Below are 23124 nucleotides of genomic sequence, written 5' to 3' on the forward strand. Positions count from 1 at the left end.
AGGGGTCATCACGCTAGACCCAGTCGGGGGGTGGGATGGGGGTTGGGGGGCGGGGGCGGACCCAGCTGCACTAAGTCCAGACTTTCCCGCCGTGGAGGGAGAAGGGGCTTGCTCCAAGGTGCTCTTGGCCTCTTTCGAGGATTCTGGAGGAACGAAGCCAAGCTCAATTTCCTCAGAAGTCAGGTAAACTAGGCCGGGCCAGAGGCCCCGCCCAACACCGCCTTGGTCCTCAGGGGCGGTCCCCAGGGTTGCGGGCTGAGTCTTCCCGCCAGCCCCGCCCCCGACCCCCGGCAAGTCCCCCGGGCGGTCAGCGCCCAGGCTCCTCCTCGCTCTCCTCTCTGCCCCGCCCATATCCGATCGCCCCAGGCTCTAGCCCCGCCCCTCGCCCAGCCCAGCCCCATCATTGCCCCGCCCCTCCGCCTCACCGCCCCCGCCCCGCCCCTCACCCCAGCTGCGCCCCATCCGTGTCCAGCTCTCCCGCCTTAGCCCCGCCCACAGCCTACCCACAACCCCGCCCGGCCCCCTCTTAGCCCCGCCCACACCCCGGCTTCTCGCCCGCGCGGGGGCGGGGCGGGGCGGCCGGGCGGCGGCGGCGGCCTCGGCGGCGGGGGCGGGGCCGGCCTCACCCGGAATGAAAATAAACGGCGGCCGCAGCCGCATCCGGGCACTCGGCGGGTCGCTGCTGGCGCGGCTGTGTCGCAGGTGAGTAGATGGCGGCCGAGCGTCCGGTCTTTGACCCGGGTGTCAGCCGCGCCGCCCGGTGCCCCAGTTCCCCCCGGGCGTGACCCCGACGCCGACCCCGCCCGGGCAGCGGTGGGAGGTGGGCGCCCTGCGCGGAGACTCGGCCGGGACCGGGGGCGGCGGGTCGGGGCTTCTGGACGCACCGGGCCCTTCGCCCGGCCCGGGGTTTGCTCTGGGCTGACGCGGGTGGTGGGTATTTAAAACGAAAGATTGAAATGTTTTTGGAGGGAGGCAGAGAAACATATGTATATGTTAAAATTACTAGCCATACAGAAAGCTTGAGTCGTAACATTGTTACGCCATTTGGGATTTATTTGCAATCAAAGACAGATTTTCTTTGCTGTTTAATGAGAAAACGCTGTTTATTTTCTCCAGCCGTGACGATCAGATTCTGTATGTTTCTCAACGTCTTCCCACACTCTTATTTTTTAATAGAAGATTCTTGTAATAGTCTAAGAGAAAAAGTACTGTATTTTGAATAAGTATATGTGTGTTTGTATATGTTTGAAAACCTCTGGATAAAGGCAGCGTAGATCGATTTATTTAAAAAATGAAAGCGAAATGTTACCGGAATGATTTATACCCTTTCACTTTCGGTTTACAGCAAGGGTATTAATGAATTTCTGCTTTTTGACGGGGGCTGTGACACCGAACATTGTGTGGCAAGCCTGAAACTTTCAGTTTTCCAGTTAACGTTGAAAACTGATCTATTAAACCATTTCCCCTTTTGATTTGAGTTAAAATACATATCCTCGTTTTTTTCTGTTGCCCATGAGTGAAATTTTGTAAGTTTTAAGACAATGGTTTAATCTTTTTTTCAAACATTAAGTGGTGGACTAGAGACCTTCCTTGCTGTGTATTTGCTGGTGGGTGGAGTGTGGACCAGGAGAAGGCGATGGCACCCCACTCCAGTACTCTTGCCTGGAAAATCCCATGGATGGAGAAGCCTGGTAGGCTGCAGTCCATGGGGTCGCTAAGAGTCAGACACGACTTAGCGACTTCACTTTCACTTTTCACTTTCCTGCATTGGAGAAGGAAATGGCAACCCACTCTAGTATTCTTGCCTGGAGAATCCTAGGGACGGGGGAGCCTGGTGGGCTGCGGTCTATGGGGTCGCACAGAGTCGGACACGACTGAAGCGACTTAGCAGCAGCAGCAGCAGGAGTGTGGACCACACACTAGGTTTAGGAAATCCTTTGAGACTTCCGCTTGGTAGTTGCTTGGATTACAGAGGGCTGCGAATTCAGCCTTCTAAAATGGCTTGCCTTCCGTGAATGGCCCTTGAAATGGTTACCACCCGCTCACAAGTGATACTTAATTGGGAAATTCTGAACATTTATGAGCGGGGCTTCCCCTGTGGCTCTGTGGTAAAAATCCGCCTGCTGGTGCAGGAGACTCAGGAGATGTGGGTTTGATCCCTGGGTCAGAAACATCCCTTGGAGGAGGAAATGGCAACCCATTCCAGAATTCCTGCCCGGAAAATTACATGGACAGAGGGGCCTGGCAGACTACAGTCCAGTTTTATGTGTGAGAAGCGGTTTATTAGTGCTTGAAAATCTGGGGTTCTTTCTTAGGTTACCTGGATGCATACATCCCCCTCTTTGATGTGTTTTCCCCTTTTTCCCTTCTCCCCCCTATCCTGATTACCCTCTTTCTTGCCCCCAAATTGATATAAAGTGGATTTGAACTTTTTTTAAAGTACTTGCTTACGGAATACACTTAAGTTGTCAAACTTGATTTAGAAATCAAGTGAATTGAATTTTGAGGAGAGTGGAATACAGGCCCTGAATAGGAAAAAGAAAGTTGCTCATCTAGGTTAAGTTAAGTCTTACCTACTTTTTCGCTCTCTGGAACATGTCTCTGTCCTTCAGGGGCTAATAACCTTTGATTTTGCTCACTGCTCATCTGACTTGGCTGCAGTGCCCCATCAGCTGTTTCACTCTCTGGCAGCCTCACCCACCTTTGAGATGCTAGTGCTAGTGAAGGAAGCGTGAAAGACTCCACTGCTGTGTGAGCCCAGGACAGAGAAGCAGCAGGGACTTTGTGAGAGACAGTAGAATGCAGTGATCCAGTGTTGCGGGCACAAGTCCCAGGACTAGTTATGGTGCTGCCTAATCGTTCATCCTTGAGCGAGTCATTTTACAGACTTGGGCTGTGGCTTTTCATGTGTAAAATGATGACCCAGCCAGTATTGATTTGTATAGGACGTGTAGATCTGCTTTTATGCTTCTATCAGAAAATATCATGCAAAACTTCTCTAGCACTGTAAACACTAAAGTTTTAACTTAATTCTCTTATTTTTAAAAATATTTGTTTATTTTGGTGGGCCCAGGCCTTAGTTGTGGCATCCAGATACTTTGTGTGGCATGGGGGCTCTGGTTCCCTGACCAGGGATGGAATCCAGCCCCCCTGCATTGGAAGCACAGAGTCATAACTCTGGACCACCAGAAAAATCCTTAAATTTTCAATTTTAAAATTTCAGATATAGAAAATGTATATTATTGATATTCATGGTTCAAGCTAGCTTTTCTTTATATTTACCTGCCAGGGTGATTGCTCTTTTGTGTTAAAATAGCCAACATACAGAGCACTGTATTTTGGTAAATTCTTTACCACAGGGCCACTGTGTTGACTTGTTTAAGTTTGCTGCTTTAAGGATTTGTCTTTCTTATTTCATTTTTCCTCTTAGAGAGTGACAGCAGGTTAAGAAATAGAACAGGCTTCCCTGGTGGCTCAGTGGTAAAGAATCCGCCTGCCAATGCAGGAGGTGTGGGTTCAATCCCTGGGTCGAGAAGATTCTCCTGGAGAAGGAAAATGGCAACCCGCTCCAGTGTTCTTGCCTGGGAAACCCCATGGACAGAGGAGCCTAGTAGGCTACAGTCCATGGAGTCGCAAAGGATTTGGAGATGACTTAGCTATCTAAAGGGCTTCCCTGGTGGCTCAGTGGTAAAGAATCCGCCTGCCAGTGCAGGAGACCTGGGTTCGATCCCTGGGTTGGGGAGATCCCCTGGAGAAGGAAATGGCAACCCACTCCAGTATCATTGCCTGGAAAATCTCATGGACAGAGGAGCCTGGTGAGCTGGAGTCCCTGGGGTCACAAAGAGTCAGGCACGACTGAGCGACTAACACACTTAACACTTAGCTATCCAAAACACACAACACACCCAAGAAATAGAAAAATTACTTACTTACTACATATTAGCAACTTTGAAACATGTATTCTGATGTAACATATATAATTGGATATATGATACATATTTCAGTCTGTGTGTAATATACTTATCTTTTAGAGAAGTTTGCTGCTACTGCTACTGCTGCTGCTGCTGCTAAGTTGCTTCAGTCGTGTTCGACTCTGTACGACCCCAGAGACCGAAGCCCGCTAGGCTCCCCCGTCCCTGGGATTCTCCAGGCAAGAACACTGGAGTGGGTTGCCATTTCCTTCTCCAATGCAAGAAAGTGAAAAGTGAAAGTTTAGCGACTCCATGGACTGCAGCCTACCAGGCTCCTCCATCCATGGGATTTTCCAGGCAAGAGTACTGGAGTGGGGTGCCATTAGAGAAGTTTGGAGCTAGTTAAAACCTAGTCTAAAGTACTTTAAACTGGACAGGGAGGAATGGAGGAGACTTCTTGCTTACCCAACAGTGTATTGGCTAACTTATTGACATTTTGAAATGTAGTGCGGAGTATCATTGATGTACTGTTTTGCTTTCAAGGATGGCACAAAAGAAATATCTCCAATCAAAATTGACCCAATTTTTACGGGAAGACAAAATCCAACTTTGGAAACCTCCATATACAGATGAAAATAAAGAAGTTGGCTTGGCATTGAAGGTATTTCTCTTTTAAGATGTTGTTAATTAGCAGTGTTGTAAGTCTCCTTGGTAAGTAAGATTCTGAAGTCACCAGAAATTGCCGGGCACAAACAGGTAGGCTTTCGGCATAACCAGAAACAATGGTGATAAACAGACTCCCATGTTTTACTAGCAGTTGGCAAGCTTATTTTTGTTTAAGAAGATTTTATTTATATGAGAATGTTTATCTGATGGTTTTGGCATGTGCCGTTTCTAGTGCTTCACAGTGTTACCTAAGATGATTAACTGGGTGTTCGTGCTGGTGGGGCAGTGCCAGAGGCAGAAGGTTCGGGTGCAGCGTGTTCCAGGCTGGTGTTCAGGCCGTTCTCTGCCCTCCTGGTTAGTGTGCTCAGCTGCAGAACACTGTTCCCCTCCTTAGCTTTGTTTACACTATTGGCTATCTGTTCATTTTTCCAAAATACATTTTCCTAATGATTGTACCTCAGTTTTTTATGGTCTCATCAAAAATGGCCTCACTTTTCCTAAGTGAAATTTGTAGAAACTGAGGTTGGCTTGCCTTTCTAAGCTGAGGAACATTATAATAATTTCTGAGCGAAATCTCACTATGTTGGAATGTCCTAGAACATACTCCTCTTGTTTTCTCAGTCTGAGTGTATTTTGGTAAACAGTGTAACCTCTGTCAGGGAGTAAGGGTTGTCAGGAGGGCATCGTATTGTCCTATGCTGTGACACAGTAATGCGCTTGGGAGGTGACCGCTGTGTCAGAGTCTTGGAGTTCTCTCTCTCCTTTTCCTGACAGGACTCCGTTTTTTTTTTTTTTTCCTTTTTCTTTTCAGTTTTTGCAAACCTTCTCTTTGCAGACCTTTTCTTCTGAATTTGCTTGTTACAATCTCTTGGCTTGGGAACTAGGTGGGGCTGTGACTTCTGTCCTCAGCTCCTGGCACAGAGCTCCTAACACCCTTGGAATTCCTGAGTGGTGAGGCTGATAAAAGGGGCAAGAGAGTAAGGGAAACCATCAGCTGCTGCTGCTGCAGTATGCTAATTTAGAAACAGCAGTGGTTTGGTACCGGGGGAGTCACCGTGGACGTAGTGAGAAGTGATTGGACTCTGGATATATTTCCAAGTAGAGCCAGCAGGTTTTGCAGGCTTGCTCAAACTCATGTCCATCGAGTCAGTGATCCCATCCAACCATCTCATCCTCTGTTGTCCCCTTCTCCTCCCGCCTTCAATCTTTCCCAGCATCAGGGTCTTTTCCAATGAGTCAGCTCTTCGAATGTGGTGGCCAGAGTATTGGAGTTTCAGCTTCAGCATCAGTCCTTCCAATGAATATTCAGGACTGATTTCCTTTAGGATTGACTTATCGGATCTCCTTGCAGTCCAAGGGACTCTTAAGAGTCTTCTCCAACACCACAGTTCAAAAGCATCAATTCTTCAGCACTCAGCTTTCTTTCCAGCTCTCACATCCATACATGACTGTTGGAAAAACCATAGCTTTGACTAGACGGGACCTTTGTTGGCAAAGTAATGTCTTTGCTTTTTAATATGCTGTCTAGGTTGGTCATAAGTTTTCTTCCAAGGAGTAAGCATCTTTTAATTTCATAGCTGCAGTCACCATCTACAATGATTTTGGTGCCCAAAACAATAAAGTCTGTCACTGTTTCCATTGTTTCCCCATCTATTTGCCATGAATTGATGAGACCGGATGTCATGATCTTAGTTTTATGAATGTTGAGTTTTAAGCCAACTTTTTCACTTTCCTCTTTCACTTTCGTCAAGAGGCTCTTTAGTTTTTCTTCTATTTCTTCCATAAGGGTGGTGTCATCTGCATGTCTGAGGTTATTGATATTTCTCCTGGCAATCTTGATTCCAGCTTGTGCTTCATCCAGCCTGGCACTTTGCATGATATACTTTGCATACAAGTTAAATAAACAGGGTGACAATATACAGCCTTGACGTACTCCTTTCCCAATTTGGAACCAGTCTGTTGTTCCATGCCCAGTTCTAACTGTTGCTTCTTGACCTGCATACAGATTTCTCAGGAGTCAGGTAAAGTGGTCTGGTATTCCCATCTCTTTAAGAATTTTTCATAGTTTGTTGTGATCCACACAGTCAAAGGCTTTGGCATAGTCAATAAAGCAGAAGTAGATGTTTTTCTGGAGAAGGAAATGGCACCCCACTCCAGTACTCTTGCCTGGAAAATCCCATGGACGGAGGAGCCTGATGGGCTGCAGTCCATGGGGTCGCTAGAATGGGACACGACTGAGCGACTTCACTTTCACTTTTCACTTTCATCCATTGGAGAAGGAAATGGCAACCCACTCCAGTGTTCTTGCCTGGAGAATGCCAGGGACGGGGGAGCCTGGTGGCCTGCTGTCTATGGGGTTGCACAGTTGGACACGACTGAAGCGACTTAGCAGCGGCAGCAGCAGATGTTTTTCTGGAACTCTCTTGCTTTTTGGATGATCCAACAGATGTTGGCAATTTGATCTCTGGTTCCTCTGGCTTTTCTAAATCCAGCTTGAACATCTGTAAGTTCTCGGTTCACATACTGCTGAAGCCTAGCTTGGAGAATTTTGAGCATTACTTTGCTAGTGTGTGAGATGAGTGCAATTGTGTCATAGTTTGAACATTCTTTGGCATTTCCTTTCTTTGGAATTAGAATGAAAACTGACCTTTTCCAGTCCTGTGGCCACTGCTGAGTTTTCCAAATTTGCTGGCATATTGAGTGCAGCACTTTCACAGCATCATCTTTCAGGATTTGAAATAGCTCAACTGGAATTCTGTCACCTCCACTAGCTTTGTTCGTAGTAATGCTTTCTAAGGCCCACTTGACTTCACATTCCAGGATGTCTGGCTCTAGGTGAGTGATCACACCATTGTGGTTATCCAGGTCATGAAGATAATTTTTGTATAGTTCTTCTGCATATTCTTGCCCTCTCTTCTTAATATCGTCTGCTTCTGTTAGGTCCATACCATTTCTGTCCTTTATTGTGTCCATCTTTGCATGAAATGTTCGCTTGGTATCTCTAAGTTTCTTGAAAGTGAAAGTGAAGTCGCTCAGTGAAGTCCAACTCTTTGCAACCCCATGGACTGTAGCGTACCACACTCCTCCGTCCATGGGATTTTCCAGGCAAGAGTACTGGAGTGGGTTGCCATTTCCTTCTCCAGAGGATCTTCCCGACCCAGGGGTTAAACCTGGGTCTCCCACGTTGTAGGCAGACGCTTTACCGTCTGAGCCACCAGGGAAGTAATTTTTTTTGACTAGATGTCTATCCCGTTCTATTGTTTTCCTCTATTTCTTTGCATTGATCACTGAGGAAGGCTTTCTTATCTCTCCTAGCTATTCTTTAGAACTCTGCATTCAAATGGGTATACTTCCCTTTTCTCCTTTGCTTTTTGCTTCTCTTCTGTTCACAGCTATTTGTAAGGCCTCCTCAGGCAACCATTTTGCTTTTTTGCATTTGTTTTTCTTGGAGATGGTCTTGATCACTGCCTACTGTCAGGCACTCTGTCTATCAGATCTAATCCCTTGAATCTGTTTGTCACTTCCACTGTATAACTGTAAGGGATTTGATTTAGATCATACCTGAGTAGTCCAGTGGTTTTCCCTACTTTCTTCAATTTCAGTCTGAATTTGGCAATAAGGAGTTCATGATCTGAGCCACAGTCAGCTCCTGGTCTTGTTTTTGCTGACTTTATAGAGCTTCTCCATCTTTGGCTGCAAAGAATATAATCAATCTGATCTTGGTGTTGACGATCTGGTGATGTCCATGTGTAGAGTCTTGTCTTGTGTTGTTGGAAGAGGGTGTTTGCTATGACCAGTATGTTCTCTTGGCAAAACTCTGTTAGCCTTTGCCCTGCTTCATTCTGTATTCCAAGGCCAAATTTGCTTGTTAACCCCAGGTATCTCTTGACTTCCTACTTTTGCATTCCAGTCCCCTATAATGAAAAGGACATCTTTTTTGGGTGTTAGTTCTAAAAGGTCTTGTAGGTCTTCATAGAACCATTCAACTTCAGCTTCTTCAGCATTGCTGGTTGGGGCATAGACTTGGATTAGTGTGATATTGAATGGTTTGCCTTGGAAATGAACAGAGATCATTCTGTTTTTGAGATGGCATACAATTTCTGCATTTCAGACTCTTGTTGACTGTGAGGGCTACTCCATTTCTTCTAAGGGATTCTTGCCCACAGTAGTAGATATAATGGTCATCTGAGTTAAATTCACCCATTCCTGTCCATCTTAGTTCACTGATTCCTAAAATGTTGACATTCACTCTTGTCATCTCCTGTTTGACCACTTCCAATTTACCTTGATTCGTGGACCTAACATTCCAGATTCCTATGCAATATTGCTCTTTACAGCATCGGACTTTACTTCCATCACCAGACCAAGTGCTTAGTTTTGGGCAAAACAAGTCTGAGAGTTCAAGGTCGAGGTCTCGGCCAGAGATATTCTGGAGAGAGTTGGTGGTGTATAGGTGTGGCTTGAAGCAGTGAGCCTGGCTGACATTACTAACCAAACAAGTAGAGGAAGGAAAGGTGTCTGAAGGCTGAGTCCTGGGTCACTTCGGTGTTTAGAGTTTGGAGAGATGACAGGAGCCAGGTGGAACGGGCAGCGAAGGAGCAGTCGAGGTGGAAGGAAGGAGGAGAGGGTGTAGAAACCAAGTGAGGAGGCTGGAGAGTCCGCTGTGCCCACGGCTGCTGCCAGGTCAATTTCAGGTAATTGAGGAAGGGGCTTGGTGAGGTGGAGACACTGAGTGATTTTGACAAGAACTTCAGAATGTCCGTGTGGAAGCTGACTGGCGGAGAGTAGAGATTTAGAAGGGTTGGAGATGTTGAATGTTGATTGCTCCTGTTCAGTTTTTTAATTTTCTAATTTACAAAAGGATTCACTGAAGGATTCCTTTAAATTTGCCTTTCCTCTCGTATAAATATCTTTAACAGACCCTGACCACTTAAAGGCTGAGGGGTAAGGAAGTGCTGACATGTGAGAGCCAGTGCACTTGAAGATAGCTCATAATTGAAAGCGAAACCTGTTTTCTTAGGGCTATAATTAACATCCTCGAGAAGGCCCTCTGTCCCACGGGAAAATTACCCCCGTTGAGTCAGGCAAGCACAGGTACCCTGGTGACCCTGCCTGTGCTCTCCTGCCCAAAGGGAACTCCCTGGTTGCTTAGCTGGACTCTGACCAGAGGAGGGAGCCTGGGCTCTGAGGTCAAGGTGTGCAGGCGCAGCTCTGCCGCTGCCTGTGGGCCTCAGCGAGTTGCGGGAGATCTCTGGTCCCACTCTCATTACTTACAAAATGGGGGCCGTGGTACCTCCACGATTAGGTTGCTGTGAGTGTCTGAGAGAATATGTGTCCAGCACGTGGCTGATGTTTATTAGATGTAAGTACTGATGTTAATGGGCTTCCCTGGTATCTCAGCTGGCATAAAATCTGCCTGTAGTGCAGGAGACCTTGGTTCCATCCCTGGGTTGGGAAGAAGATCCCCTGGAGGAGGATACCACTCGAGTGTTCTTGCCTGGAGAATCCCTATGGACAGAGGAGCCTGGCAGGCTACAGTCCATGGGGTCACAAAGAGTCGGACATGACTGAGCAACTAAGCACAGCACAAAGGTGATGGCTTTCAGAATAGTGCTACTTGCCTACAAGACCAAACTTTGATTAGAAGCATGGAACTTTAAGTCCCACCCTCCTCCAGCCTCTGGGAGGCCCGAGGGCAGAGGAGATCCCACTGGTCAGCAGTGGTCAGTGATTCAGTCAGTCATGTCCATATGATGGAGCCTCTGTAAAAACCCTTAAATGACAGATTGCAGGAGCTTCCAGATGGGCAGACACGTCCGTTGGCCAGAGAGGGGCATACCCACAGGGAGCAGAGTCCTCTGGTCCTGTACTCTGGGCCCTTCCAGGCTCTGCCATGCGTGCATCTCCATCTGGGTGTTCGTTCATTCTCTTTATAGTAAATTTTAAAAATAAAGGGAGCACTTTTCCGAGTTTGTGGTGTTTTTTCTAGCAAATTGCCAAACCTGAAGGGACGGGGCTTGTAGGAACTGTCAACTGTGTAGCCCAGTCAGACAGAAGTGTGGGTAACCTGGGGACCTGCTTACCTGCTGCCTGAAACGAGGGCAGACCTGTGGGATTGAGCCCTTAGCCTCTGGTGTCTGCCTCTGATTCACTAACTCCATCCTTCATGACAGAGTTGAATTGAATTGTAGGATATCCAGTTGGTGTCAGAATTGATTGGTGTCAAAAGGGGTAAAAAAAACAAGGTAATTATATTTATGTTTTCTGGAGAATTATAGAAAGTTTTTTTGAAGTATTTTTATTGAAAAGGCTTCTGTGTTTTCAAGGGTTTGAAAACAATGTATACTCTTGGGTTGAAAAAAGCTGTATGTATATAATTAACTACAAAAATGATAAAGAGTGTGTTTTCAAAAATACATTATACAGATCACCAATATTGGTGTTTTCTTCCAGTCATATCCTATGTGATTGTTTATTTAAAGTGTGTATTATAAATAGGTTTATATTAATTTTTTAAAAAGATATTCTGATCTGCTTTGTAACTTTTATATATCAAGAACATCTCCCTTATTAGAAATACATACTTAGACCATCATCTAACCTGAGTTGTTCTCACAAATTAGAAAAGTTAGAAGCTTCTCTGTTTTCTTGTTTCTTGCCCACTCTGCAGTGGTGAATAGTTCAGTATTCCTTAAGGTAGCTTTGTATTGATGTATACTGCAGTCACATAAGTTGCAGCCTACCTTTCTTTTCCCCCAGCATAATCCCAACTAGTCTCACTTTATCTAGGGAGTCCGTTTTCCTACCCTTGGTTTTTATTTTTTCCTGGATCCTCTAAGCTCTGTGTCTCTCAAGATGTCAAGCCGCTGTCTAGATTTCACTGTAACGGGGTGAATGCTGCTCGTCGGTTCTTTTGCCTTAGATTCTTGTGTGCACTGATGTGTATTTTACTTTTTTTTGAGTTAGTACTATATTGATCTGTGGGTTTTTTGTTTTGTTTTGTTTTTCAATTTTTCTTCATAGGACCTTGCTAAGAAGTACTCTGACAAGCTAGAATGTTGTGAAAATGAAGTAGAAAAGGTAATGGAAGAAATACGTTGCAAAGCAATCGAGCGTGGCACAGGAAATGAGCACTATAAAACAACAGGAATTGCCACAATTGAAGTCTTTCTACCTCCACGGGTAAAGAAGGTGAGTAGGTTCCGCAGACTTACATAGTTATGCATGCTCAGTTACCTTAGCGACGCGAATGAAGAAATAGTGAGTTCTTTCTTTCGGAAGTTACAGTCCAAAGATAAAATTCTTTTATTTTACATATTGAATATTAATAAACGTAAAAGTTAATTTTATGGATTCTTAAAACTGGAACATCTAAAAGGTAGTGTGGGCTCCAGGCATTACAGAGCTGTGCATCACATTCTTGCCTTTTCTAGACTTTAAACAAACATTTGGCAAAAATGAGGAATAAAAGATTACTTCAGGTTTTCTGAAACTGTAGGCAGTAGGACACATCACGCAGGATTTCATCTTTATTTCTCTTTGCTGGTGGAGCCAGAGCACGGTCAGCTGAGTGCCCAGGCAGGCACTCAGGAGTGTCCCGGGCACTCCCTCAGGAGTTGAAGTCCAGAAGTGTCACGGAGGCAGGGCGCCCAGAGGGGGCTGCCCCGTAGGACTGATCAGGGTTCATTAATCTGAAAAGAAATGAAAATAAGTGTGTATCAGAATTACCCTGTGACCCAGCTGTTTTACTTCAAGAGAAGTGAAAACTGTACAAAAACTGTACCAGAGCACTCGCAGCTGTGTTCACAGTGGCCTAAAGGTGGAGACAGCCCTAGTGCCTGCTGGTGGACAAACGGGGTGCACCCATAGAGGGAGTTATCCAGCCATGAAAGGAGCGAAGCGCCAAGCAAAAGCGCTGTGAAAGAAGCCAGACACAAAAGACCACATACTGTGTAGTTCCACTTATGTGAAACATCTAGAATAGGCAGATCCATAGAGAAAGAACATATATTCATAGTTGTCTGGGGTGGGAAGCAGGAGGGGTTAGGAGGATAGGGCATGTTTGGTGAGGAGGTGGCAAAAATGCTCTGAAATTTTATTATGGTAACAGTCGTACAACTCTGTAAACATACCAGAAACCATCGACTCTTATACTTTAAACAGGGAACTTTAAGATATGCAAGTTACATCCCTATAAAGCTGTTAAAAATTTCTAGGAAAAATAAAGAAGTTGATGAGAAAAAGGACGTTATATATGTATCTGCCTCAGAATACCGGTTCATGAGTTTAAAAGGCAGTATGTATATACAGACTCCTCTCTGTGGGGTCACACAGTCAGACACGACTGAAGTGACTTAGCAGCAGCTGCTAGTACCAAGTACCTGGGAAAGCAGACCACTGATCAGAAAGCTGATTGGTGAGTGTGGAATCCGAGCAGATCATCTGCACGGTCTCGTCCTTGGTGGCCCTAGTGAGTCCATATCTCCTTCTGAAGCCTCGTCGTCGGGGAAGGGGAGGCGCCAGAAGCTGTCCTGCCGCTCCCTTCTCTGTGGCTCCGGAGGGTGCTTACCTAGGTGGTCCTGGCCCCGAGGTTGTGGGTAGGTCCTCGTGGAGCAGAACAGGACCTGCCCCGCCCCCAGCAGACCTCCCCCCAGAGGCGGAAGCCCCGGCCTGTGAGAAACACTGCTGCCCCCCCAAGGACTTCTGGGTCACGGGCAGGTTTTGTTCAGTAGCTTCCTGCCTGGCACGTGTCCTTTTAGTCCTTAAAGTGTTTTTACATCGTCTGATATCAACTTGTCTGGTTTTATAGGCAGAGTAACAGTTCCCAAAAGTGTCAAGTTCAAGTGCATTTTGTCTTATTTTTATACAGGATAGGAAAAGCTTGTTGGAGACCCGCCTGCACATCACTGGCAGAGAACTGAGGTCTAAGTAAGTATCTGTGTGCCTGTGGCCCAGGGGCGCTCCGCTCCCTTACACCCACTCGTTTGGTCTCGTCTCCCAGTGGAGGGGAAGCTGAGGCTTTGAGGCTAAAGGGCTTGTTCAGGCTCACACTGGCATTTAAGGGCAAAGCCAGGACTTGTACCAGTCTCCTTTACTTCCCAGTGTGACTTGAGAGCAGGTGGAAACCCTGGATGTGTGTACTTGGTCCATGTTTGAATCAGTAAGTGATAGAAATAGGAGGCAGCCTGATACTGGCCAAATCATTAGTTTTGAATTTTATGCCTTAATGCATCAATGACTTGCTGTGATGTTCAGTGAAGTAGTTTGACCAGTCTCAGGCTGTTGGCCCATCTGTAAAAAGAAAAAAAATACCGGCCCGTCACATTCTAGTGAGAATCTGACTTTTGAGACCTGGTCAGTTGTTTGATCTCCTTGAACACTTCTCAGTGGTAAGTGTTTTGATTGTCTCCAGAGCTAGGTAGTCTGTGTTTCCCCAGCTGATTTTCCTCATTTTCTTCTTTGGCCTGCATCAGGGCCATTAGGGCTGGGTTCAGGAAGCCTCGTCCACTCAGCACACAGTGAGCGGTGTGTGAACAACTGCCCTGTTAGGGGCTCCTGCAGGGAGACCACAGGTGTCGGGGGTGGGTATTCTCCTCTCCCGCAGCTAGGGCCCTCCTGTTCAGATGGATACACAGCACCAGTGGTCTGTGCTTCACGAGGAACCAAGCAGTAGAACAGATGGTTTACAAAAGGACATGGTCTCTGGCACAATTTCAAATAGCCATCTAGTAAGCTCGCTCTATCTGAAGTAATGTTTGTGCATCAACAATTTGGAATACTGGGTGTTTCTGAGAAGAATATCTAAAATAGCTGTCACGGTAAAAATCTGTTTAGTGGATAATACATAACAAATTGGGTTGTCTATAATTCTCTGGTTTATTTTACAGAATAGCAGAAACCTTTGGATTTCAAGAAAATTACATCAAAATTGTTATAAATAAGAAACAACTTCAACTAGGTATGTTATAGCACAGTATGCAGAATTTTTAAAATCAAGTCACTAGAGAAATACTGACTTTGTATCTTTTTCCCCCTCACTCTTCCTCTGTTCAAAACTTTGGGGTGGCTTTATTGTGTATATAATGTAAAGCGAGTTATTCTAGAGTTTGATGCTCAGTGGAGGTCTGATGGGATGCTGCAGGACGGAAGTCTGGGTGTGCTCCAAGGGAGATGGCACTCCCGCTCTGTCTGAGCGAGCACAGCAGGAGCCGCGGCGGGGAGCACTCCGCAGAGAGCCTCAGGCAGAGCTCTGGCGTGTGAACGTGAGGGACTGGAGAGGTCTGGCGTATCTTTGAGTTTGGACGATGAGGAGAGACTAGTGCTTCTTCAGGATGGAGGAGCAGGCAGAGGCCACATGGTAAAGCTAACAGTGGTGCTTTTTAACCAAGGGTGTTTTGGCCATGCCGGGGACATTTGGCAATGTCTGGAGACACGTGGCACTAGTGGTAAAGAATCTGCCTGCCACTGCCAGTGCCGGGGATGTCCGAGATGCAGGTTTGATTCCTGAGTCAGGAAGATCCCCTGGAGAAGGAAATGGCAGCCCGCTCCAGGACTCTTGCCTGGAGAATCCCATGGACAGAGGAACCTGGTGGGCTACAGTCCATGGGGTCACAAAGAGTCGGACAGGACTGAAGCAACTTAGCACACATGCTTAGAGACATTTTTGGTTGTCATGACTTGGTAGCAGGGGGCCAGAGGAGGCTGTGCTCCTAACAGTTAATGGGAGGAGACCAGGGATGGTGCTGAACATCAAGGCGCAGAAGAGCTCCTCTCCAGGGACTTCCCTAGTGGTCCAGTGGCTAAGACGCTGTGCTTCCCATCCAGGGGGCCTGAGTTCAGTCCCTGATCGGGGAACTAGATCCCACATACCACAACTGAGAGTTCATATGCCGCAGCTAAGACCCGGCACAGCTAATAAACAAAAATAAGTATTAAATGACTTATCCAGCTCACAATACCAGGAGTACAGCTGAGAAAGCCTGAGTTCGAATATCATTCATATTAGTGTTTCCCTCTAGGGAGGGGGAAAGCCATTGATGCTGAGGAGTGACCCACAATTATATTTGTGTTTCAGAGGTCCCTTTGGCTGCAGTAGGGCAGTGGATATGAAGGGGACATGAATGGACAGGGGAGCCCAATTAGCTTCTGGAGCAGTTCAGGCAGATGCTGTGTCTGTTTGGTTTCCAGTAGGTTCCTGTAGGTTCCTGTGGCCTCCAGAAAGAGGTCCACATCCAGCCTGGCTGGAATGCGGCCTTCCCAGCCCAGCCCTGGTCTTTCTTTCCAGCATTCCTGCCAGCCGTTCCTGTGGCCTGCTTTAGAGATCATTTCACTGGCATCTCGTCTGTGTTAGTTCTGTTTGTGGTATCCTTCATTGTGCAGAAGTCTTTGATTCTGATGTTATCAAATCCATCAGTTTTTCACCTTATTGTTGGTGTTTTAAGAAGTTCTTTCCCCAACCGCAGGACCACGTGGATAGTCTCCTACAATTTCTTATATGAAGTCTTTATCTATTCAGAGTTCCCTTCTATATGTAAAAGCTAGGTTCCAGCTTGATTTTTCTCCCGGTATCTCCTACTAAATGTCTTCAGTAAACACGCTTATTTTCTGGTGTCCTCTGATTAGGGCTGTGTTTCTGTACTTGCTGTTCTTTTCATGTGCCTGTAGGTTTGTTCCTGAGCCAGAACCATAGAGTTGTTTGTGTGGTTTTAATTATTGTGGCTTTGTTGCAGTATTAAAATTTCGTAAGATGAGTGTCCCTCATGGCTCTTCTTTATCAAGGTAACTTGGCCACTGATGGATCTTTATTTTTCAGTATAGGTGTTAGAATGGTTGTTGAGTTTCTAAATACGTATATGTACGTATCTGAAGGTGTGTTCAATGAGAGTTTTCCAGAAATGTTCAAATTTATGTTTGTAGTTCATAATATTATTTCATTATTTTATAATGTTTTTGATCTGTATTTACACTTTTTCATTTTATTTGCATTTTGACTTTGTTTTTGTTAGGTTTGTATGTTTGATTAATTTTTTTCATAGAGCCAGCTTTTGATTTTGTTAATATTCCTTCATTCTGTTTCATTGACTTTTCACCTCTGTCTTTACTCCTTTCTTGTGTCTGAGAACATGGACAATAAGTGGTTTTTTCGGGGCCATGGGGTTAAGAAGGGATGGAACCCAAGGTATTTGTTTTTACCACTTCAGTAAATCCCCTCTCCCAGTGCGCTCCTGCACTCTGGCTCCTGGCCCATGGCTGAGCACTGGATTATGTCTCTAGCTGGAGGTAGGAGAATTCGCCTGCAGGACTTCCTCATTTTCCTCTTATGTTGCCTAGAAGAGTGCTCTCTCTAGAGTAGATTCTCAGACAGTGATTGCTTTGGTTTGATTTTAGGATGAGAATAAAGAATATTGAAAAGGATTAATATAGGCAGCTCATTTCACTGAGTGATTTTAACCCATGCTTAACAGTTAATGCAGTTAAACAACCAGATTTAAACACATTCTTAGCAATTGTGGCATGGTGGTTTGCAAGGGCTAATGCAGGCTGAAGAATTCCATGTGACAGAGAAGATGTCCTGTTACCCAGTGCATTTAATGACTCTCTCTGTAACATGCGTTTCTGATTGTGGCAGGGGAAACACTGAAGGAGCAGGGAGTGACCCACAATGTGAAAGCTATGGTTCTGGAACTAAAACAGTCTGAAGAAGACGTGAGAAAAACCTTCCAGGTTGAAGAAGAAAAGCAAAATGAAGCCAAACTAGAAGAAAAAAGAATTCAGAGGACTAAGAGAGGACTGGAGATCCTTGCGGAGAGAGGTACACAGAGCTTCAGACTTTTCTGCTCAAGTCCTCGAAGAGGGCGGCGAGAATGGGCTGGGCTCGGGGGTGGAGAGTTGGGGGTATCACATTTCTCATTCGCCTTTCTTTCCCAACAGTCTCACATTTTTTATGTCCCCATCACTGCTTTTTAACCTTGAACTAATGGAGTTCCTCTTGGGTTTTTGCAGCTGAGATGGTGGTGGATCCGGAAGCCATGCCATACTTAGACATAGCTAACCAGACGGGCAGATCAATCAGAATCCCTCCATCAGAGAGAAAGGTAAGTTCTGTAAGAAACGTGTGGCTTGCTCTTTGATTTGCTGTCAGAACAGAAGTGGATTCTACTTATTTTGTCTTGGAATGTTACATAAAGGACTACAGCCTTCTGTCTCCAGTTGATAAACGGAGAATGTAACCTACAATGAGCATCTCATCCGGCTGGCCCACCTGGTGAGTTCAGTGCAGAATGGCAGGACCTCCCTGTCCTGGAGCAGTGGCTTCCTGTGGCAGTGCTTGTCTCGGTGTAGTTTATTTTCCTCGAGGCCACATGCCCTAGGGGATGGATCAGAATGGGGGCCGGGGGCTGCATGGCTGGGAAAAGCGTGACAGATGGTTCTTCTGCTTCTTCCCTCTGGCCCTGCAGCCCTGCTCTCTAATTGGATAAGGGGACGCGGCTTTACCTTTGAGCATATCCAAGGGGGTCTTTCTAGCCACATCCGAAACTTGGCCCTTGAGATCAGTCTCTGAACTGGAATCCAGTAGCTTCTTACATGAAAAGCTTTAGTGGCTGTGGGTCATGTTGATTTTAATTTTTCGATCTTTAAAGGACATTTTTGAGTAGGTTTCACTATATGGGTTACATTGTTTAAAGTTAAATTTTAATAAGAGAACTTTGTAACTCTCACTGAGTTGATTTTTTTATGGTAATTATTTTCTCACTGCAAGAATTATATCCTCATATTAAATGATAATATTTAGAACTTTGTGGAAAACCTTTATAATATTTATATAAGAATTCAAATCTAAAAATATTAATGAATTTTAAGGAAATTTGGATCGTCTTACAAAAATTGTTTCAGAAATGCTACAGTTGACAGATTCTTCAGAGGAAAACCCAATTAAGAATAGAAAGTGAAATGAATGAATGAATGTTCTTTCTAAAAAGGATACAGTCATTACTGGCTTTTTAAAAATATGTTTAGTCTTATGGATACTAGAAATAGACCCAGATCAGCAGATACTAAAATAAATTGATAGAAACAAAGGGACAGGCACATTAAATGTCCCTCAAAGGGACAGACTCACTAAATGGAGTTCTTGTTTCAGTGTTTAAATGAGATGAAGCTTTAATTCTGTTTTCCTTAATTTTGACTTTTAGATTCAGTTGTGGTCTTGGGTTTTTTTGTTTGTTTGTTTTCATGTTCTTTGATTTCTTTAGACTTAATATGCTTTTAATATAATTTGTTTTATTATAGTTTAAAGTGATGTTTTTTTAAATCCTTATTTTTCCCTAGGCCCTTATGTTAGCTATGGGATATCATGAGAAGGGCAGAGCTTTCCTGAAAAGAAAAGAATATGGAATAGCCTTGCCATGTCTGTTGGACGCTGACAAATATTTCTGGTAGGCACTTTTGTCCTTGGTGGATGCCAATTTGGAGGAGGGTGGCAGTTACGCACAGCACCTTCCCCACCCCTGTGCACCCCAGACTTCAGGCTTCCCCCAAGATGGTCAGTGTAAAAGAATAGTTACGATGTAGACTGACTGGTAAACTCTTTCTCCTCATTGTATTTCTAATTGATCGCTAAAGAATTTGATAAACTTATGTACTAATTTTTTTTTTACAACAAGCACGTAGGATTTCATGTCTGTTTCTTATTATGCGTTGCCCACTTGAGCTACAGCTGACTATACAGTCCCCGTCAGCTTTTTTGCCTGATGGTTTTGGTATTCACATTGCTGATCATTCTCCAAATCCATTGTTTCATAGGGGCTCAGAACAACGATAGCTCATTATTCCTTCTGCGTGTATTGCTGGAATTCATTTGAAAAGTACTTTTCCTCATCAGTCGCTTGGTTCTCCTGAGGTACAGTTTGTACAGAAAGACAGAACAAAATGCTTGGTTTCTCCTTATTTTCTTGTTTTCAGAGTAAATGAGTGGCTTCCGTAGCGTCTTCTAAAGATGACTGGTGAGGCTTCCCTGCGGTTTTTTTTTTTTAGTGTCAGTCTGAGCTCATGGATTTTAACACATTTGATGTTTGAAACCTCAGTGCTTATGGTGGCCGTCTTCAGTGGGAAGGTGGTCCTGCAGCCCTTTGCCTTGATGCAGTGGTCTTTGTACTCTGCTGTCTGTTGTCTAAAGCTGGTCTAGACTCACCCTGGTTATTTCCTGCCCCAGCACTTTCTCTGGTGCCTCTTAATGGGAAATGATACTGAGACACTATGATCCAGGCAGATGGAACATTTGAGAGATAGACTTGATGCTTGCAACAGTCAAAAGGTAATGGCTTTAGTGTTATTTTATTTTACATTTTGAGAAATTCCCAATATATACAGTATACTTCAAGAAGATAAATGTTGGTATTTTTAGTTTGCCAGCTGTACAAGTAGCACCTTGCATTTTAAGTGAACCAGCTTAAACATAGGCAGAAAGGGGGATTTTTTTTATTTCCTAAAATATTTGGGAGGCAGGGAAGTAACCAGAATGGGGGCTTGGTGCCCCTGCCGTTTTCTTCTCCTGCCTCTTTGTCTCTGCTTTTATCTGAGCGTCAGCATTATTCTCTTCTGCTACAGGCAGTGTAGGCTGTAAGTTAGTCATTAAATTCAGATACATTTTTTATTTCCTTCCACAGTTGTTTCTAACTTTCTGTTATGGAAAATCTCTAACAGATATAATAATAGCGATTAATATAATGAATTCCCACAGACTTTTCATTCATCTTCAGCAATTATCAAGATAGGGTTGATCTTGATGTGTCTGTATGAGCCTGTTTTTTTTTTTTTTTTACCCTGGAAAAACCCTTGAAATCATTTTCAGGTCTCAGGGAACCCTTGAAAAACTATAATAATAACTCTCTCTTCAGTTCATAGTACATTCACATGTTCAGTAAGTAATAGATATAATAATCTAATAATAATTATCAGTGCCTTTTTAAGTAGAAAATGTTATTTTCTGGGGAATCTGTTTATTCAGGCCCGCTTACTGGCATACTTCCTGTGCAAGTTCCCTCTCTCCGTCAGAGACCCACTCTGAACCAAGGCAGCATGGAGGTGGAGGAGGCATCCCCTGCCCCCTTTCCCCGTGACGTCTTCCTGCCTTCTCCGAGCAGCTCGAGCTCTCTCCCAGCTCTCTGTTGCACATCTTGGGGTGTGGTGCGTAGCGGGCCTGAGAGCAGCTTCGCTCCCATTTTCAACTAGAAAGGGGAGTTCCGCTCTTGGCCAGGGGGAGTGACAGGGACTGCGTTTCCTCTCCCCTGCCTCAACTGAAACAGGGGACAAACTGGATACAAACAGTGGTTTTCTGGCGATGCAGGACAGTGGTCCCTGAGGTGGGGAAACAAACGCAGGGGAGCCTGTGGATTGTTTCAGCTCACTGCCTGGCGTTCCCAGACCTCAGCGTGGGGAGGAGAAACCCAGGCAGGGCCTCCCGGTCTCCCCCGAGTGCATGAGCTGGAGCTCAGGGAGGAGGGAGCTGCCTGAGGGACAGCATGGTGAGTGCAGAGGGCACCCCGGGGTTCTGCCGGCTGACGTCAGCACACACCTGTGAGGGGACCCCGTCCCCCCCATAGAGAATTCAGTGGGGCATGGCAGCAGGGAGAGAACTCATTTCGCCCTCCAGACTGCTCTGGTCCCACCTAACAAGGCATCACACCACCACCTTAGATGACGTTTTAACTGCATCCTGAGCAACGATTAATGGTACTTAATAGCTCAGACAGTAAAGCATCTGCCTGCAATGCAGGAGACCTGGGTTCGATCCCTGGGTCGGGACGATCCCCTGGAAAAGGAAATGGCAACCCACTCCAGTATTCTTGCCTGGAGAATTCCATGGAGAGATGAGCCTGGTTGGCTATAGTCTATGTATGGGGTCACAAAGGTCAGACATGACTGAGCAACTGACACACACACACACACTGAACCGAAGCACAAGAAATATGAAAAAAATGCACACAATCCAGTTCCTTGCTACTAGTAACACAACTATAAATGACTTTTTAGCCAACTTTCCTTTTTTAAAAAGAGCAGATACTAAGCTACCCTGGTGGCTCATATGGTAAAGAATCCACCTGCAATGCTGAAGACCCAGGTCCAATCCCTGGGTCAGGAAGATCCCCTGGAGAAGGCTGTGGCTACCCACCCCAGTATTCTTGCTTGGGGAGTATTCTAGCCTGGGGAATCCCATGGACAGAGGAGCCTGGTGGCATACGGTCCATGGGGTCACAAAGAGTTAGACACGACTGAGCAACTAACATTTTTACTTACAAGCTTTAACTTACCTTTCTTAAAATTAATATCTTCATGTAAAAATGTGAAACTTTTAAGGCAAATATAGTAAATTTCTATTAAATAACTGACTTAAGCCCATATGTGATTTAATTTTTCTAAAGCAAGGCTCAGTATATTTTATTTAAATCAGTGTTATACATTGATTTTAATGTTTTTAACATGAAAATTTATTGGCTATCAACTATTAAGGCTACTAAAGCAAAATCAATAAAAGATACTCTTAAGACATAATTTTACACCAAGGCATTACATTTCTCAGTGACATGATCAAATTCAAATGTAGTCCTAACAATTTCAAATTATATAAGGTGATGCCATCTCTTACAATAAGGCTGCTGTGTGAATAAAGTGCGTCGTGTTTTTAAAACTGGAAGAATGAGGTGACCGCCTTCGCATGAGTCCTGTGCCTGTGTTCGGTTTTGGCTTGCACACACACTCTGTCCTGGGTCCGACTTACATGGGCGATTTTATTTTTAACTGAAAGGAGAGAGGCACTTTCTGTCCTTGCTCTTGATGCGTGTTAGACATGAGTGAGCCTCTTCACACAGGTGGGACTTTGAAAGCTGTGCTAAATGCCGGCTGCTTTCCTTAGGACAGCGGGGTAAGCTCTCCCAGAAACGCAAGGTGTCTACAGGGAGATCAGTCGGCCTCGCCTGGAGTGGAAGGTTAGACCACTCAGGGCCCGTGAACTTCTTCCTCTCCCCTCAATGTCAAGTTCTCAGGCAAAGCAGAGACTCGAAGAAGGTGCCCCTCACCTGGTCAGACAGCTGTGTGTGTGTGTGCGTGTGTGTGTAAAAGATGGTGTGTATGTTACAGAACATTCACAAAGATGAAATGATCCAGCAAAGCAACCACAAGTAAACAGGAAAATCCTGCCCTCAGTGGTTATTCTTATGCCCTAATGGATTATTCAGTGTGTACCCTAGCATGTAAGCATTCCACTTGGGAGACTTCTGCTTTTAAGTGTAAATGACAGAGCGCTTTCGTTTTTTATTTTTCCCAAGCAGATTTTGATGGGCAAGATGTGAGATGGTCTGGCTTTTAGTAGGACTCTCAACAGAAACAGATGAGATCTCTACAGTTTGTGGATGTGTAGTGCGTGGTTCCATATGTTTTACTTTCTTGCCGAAGGGGGTTCAAACTTGAGATCTAGATTTGCATTATGAGTTTCTAACATAATCCCAGTCTGAAGTCAGATAGTCTCAAAGGCCGTCTGTGTCAGCCCTCC

General features: G+C 45.1%; 1 protein-coding gene across 6 annotated transcripts in view; it reads left to right on the forward strand.

The window, feature by feature from the left end:
- The first annotated feature begins 583 nt into the window (after positions 1 to 583).
- The window catches only part of NUB1 (negative regulator of ubiquitin like proteins 1), a 36505-nt gene continuing 13964 nt past the window's right edge, over positions 584 to 23124 (forward strand). For 2 of the 6 annotated variants that reach the window (XM_040260339.1, XM_040260344.1), the window contains exons 1-8: positions 633 to 702; positions 4455 to 4572; positions 11601 to 11768; positions 13447 to 13505; positions 14465 to 14535; positions 17206 to 17388; positions 17580 to 17671; positions 18906 to 19012. In XM_040260339.1, coding sequence (XP_040116273.1) covers positions 4456 to 4572; positions 11601 to 11768; positions 13447 to 13505; positions 14465 to 14535; positions 17206 to 17388; positions 17580 to 17671; positions 18906 to 19012 — 797 coding nt within the window. In that variant the 5' untranslated portion in view covers positions 633 to 702; position 4455. Of the gene's footprint in view, positions 821 to 4452; positions 4573 to 11600; positions 11769 to 13446; positions 13506 to 14464; positions 14536 to 17205; positions 17389 to 17579; positions 17672 to 18905; positions 19013 to 23124 lie in introns of all 6 variants that reach the window. The other 4 variants (XM_040260338.1, XM_040260340.1, XM_040260343.1 and 1 more) reach the window with 4 other exon arrangements.

This window comes from Oryx dammah, unplaced genomic scaffold, assembly GCF_014754425.2.
Source record: "Oryx dammah isolate SB20612 unplaced genomic scaffold, SCBI_Odam_1.1 HiC_scaffold_18, whole genome shotgun sequence".
NCBI lineage: Eukaryota > Metazoa > Chordata > Mammalia > Artiodactyla > Bovidae > Oryx > Oryx dammah.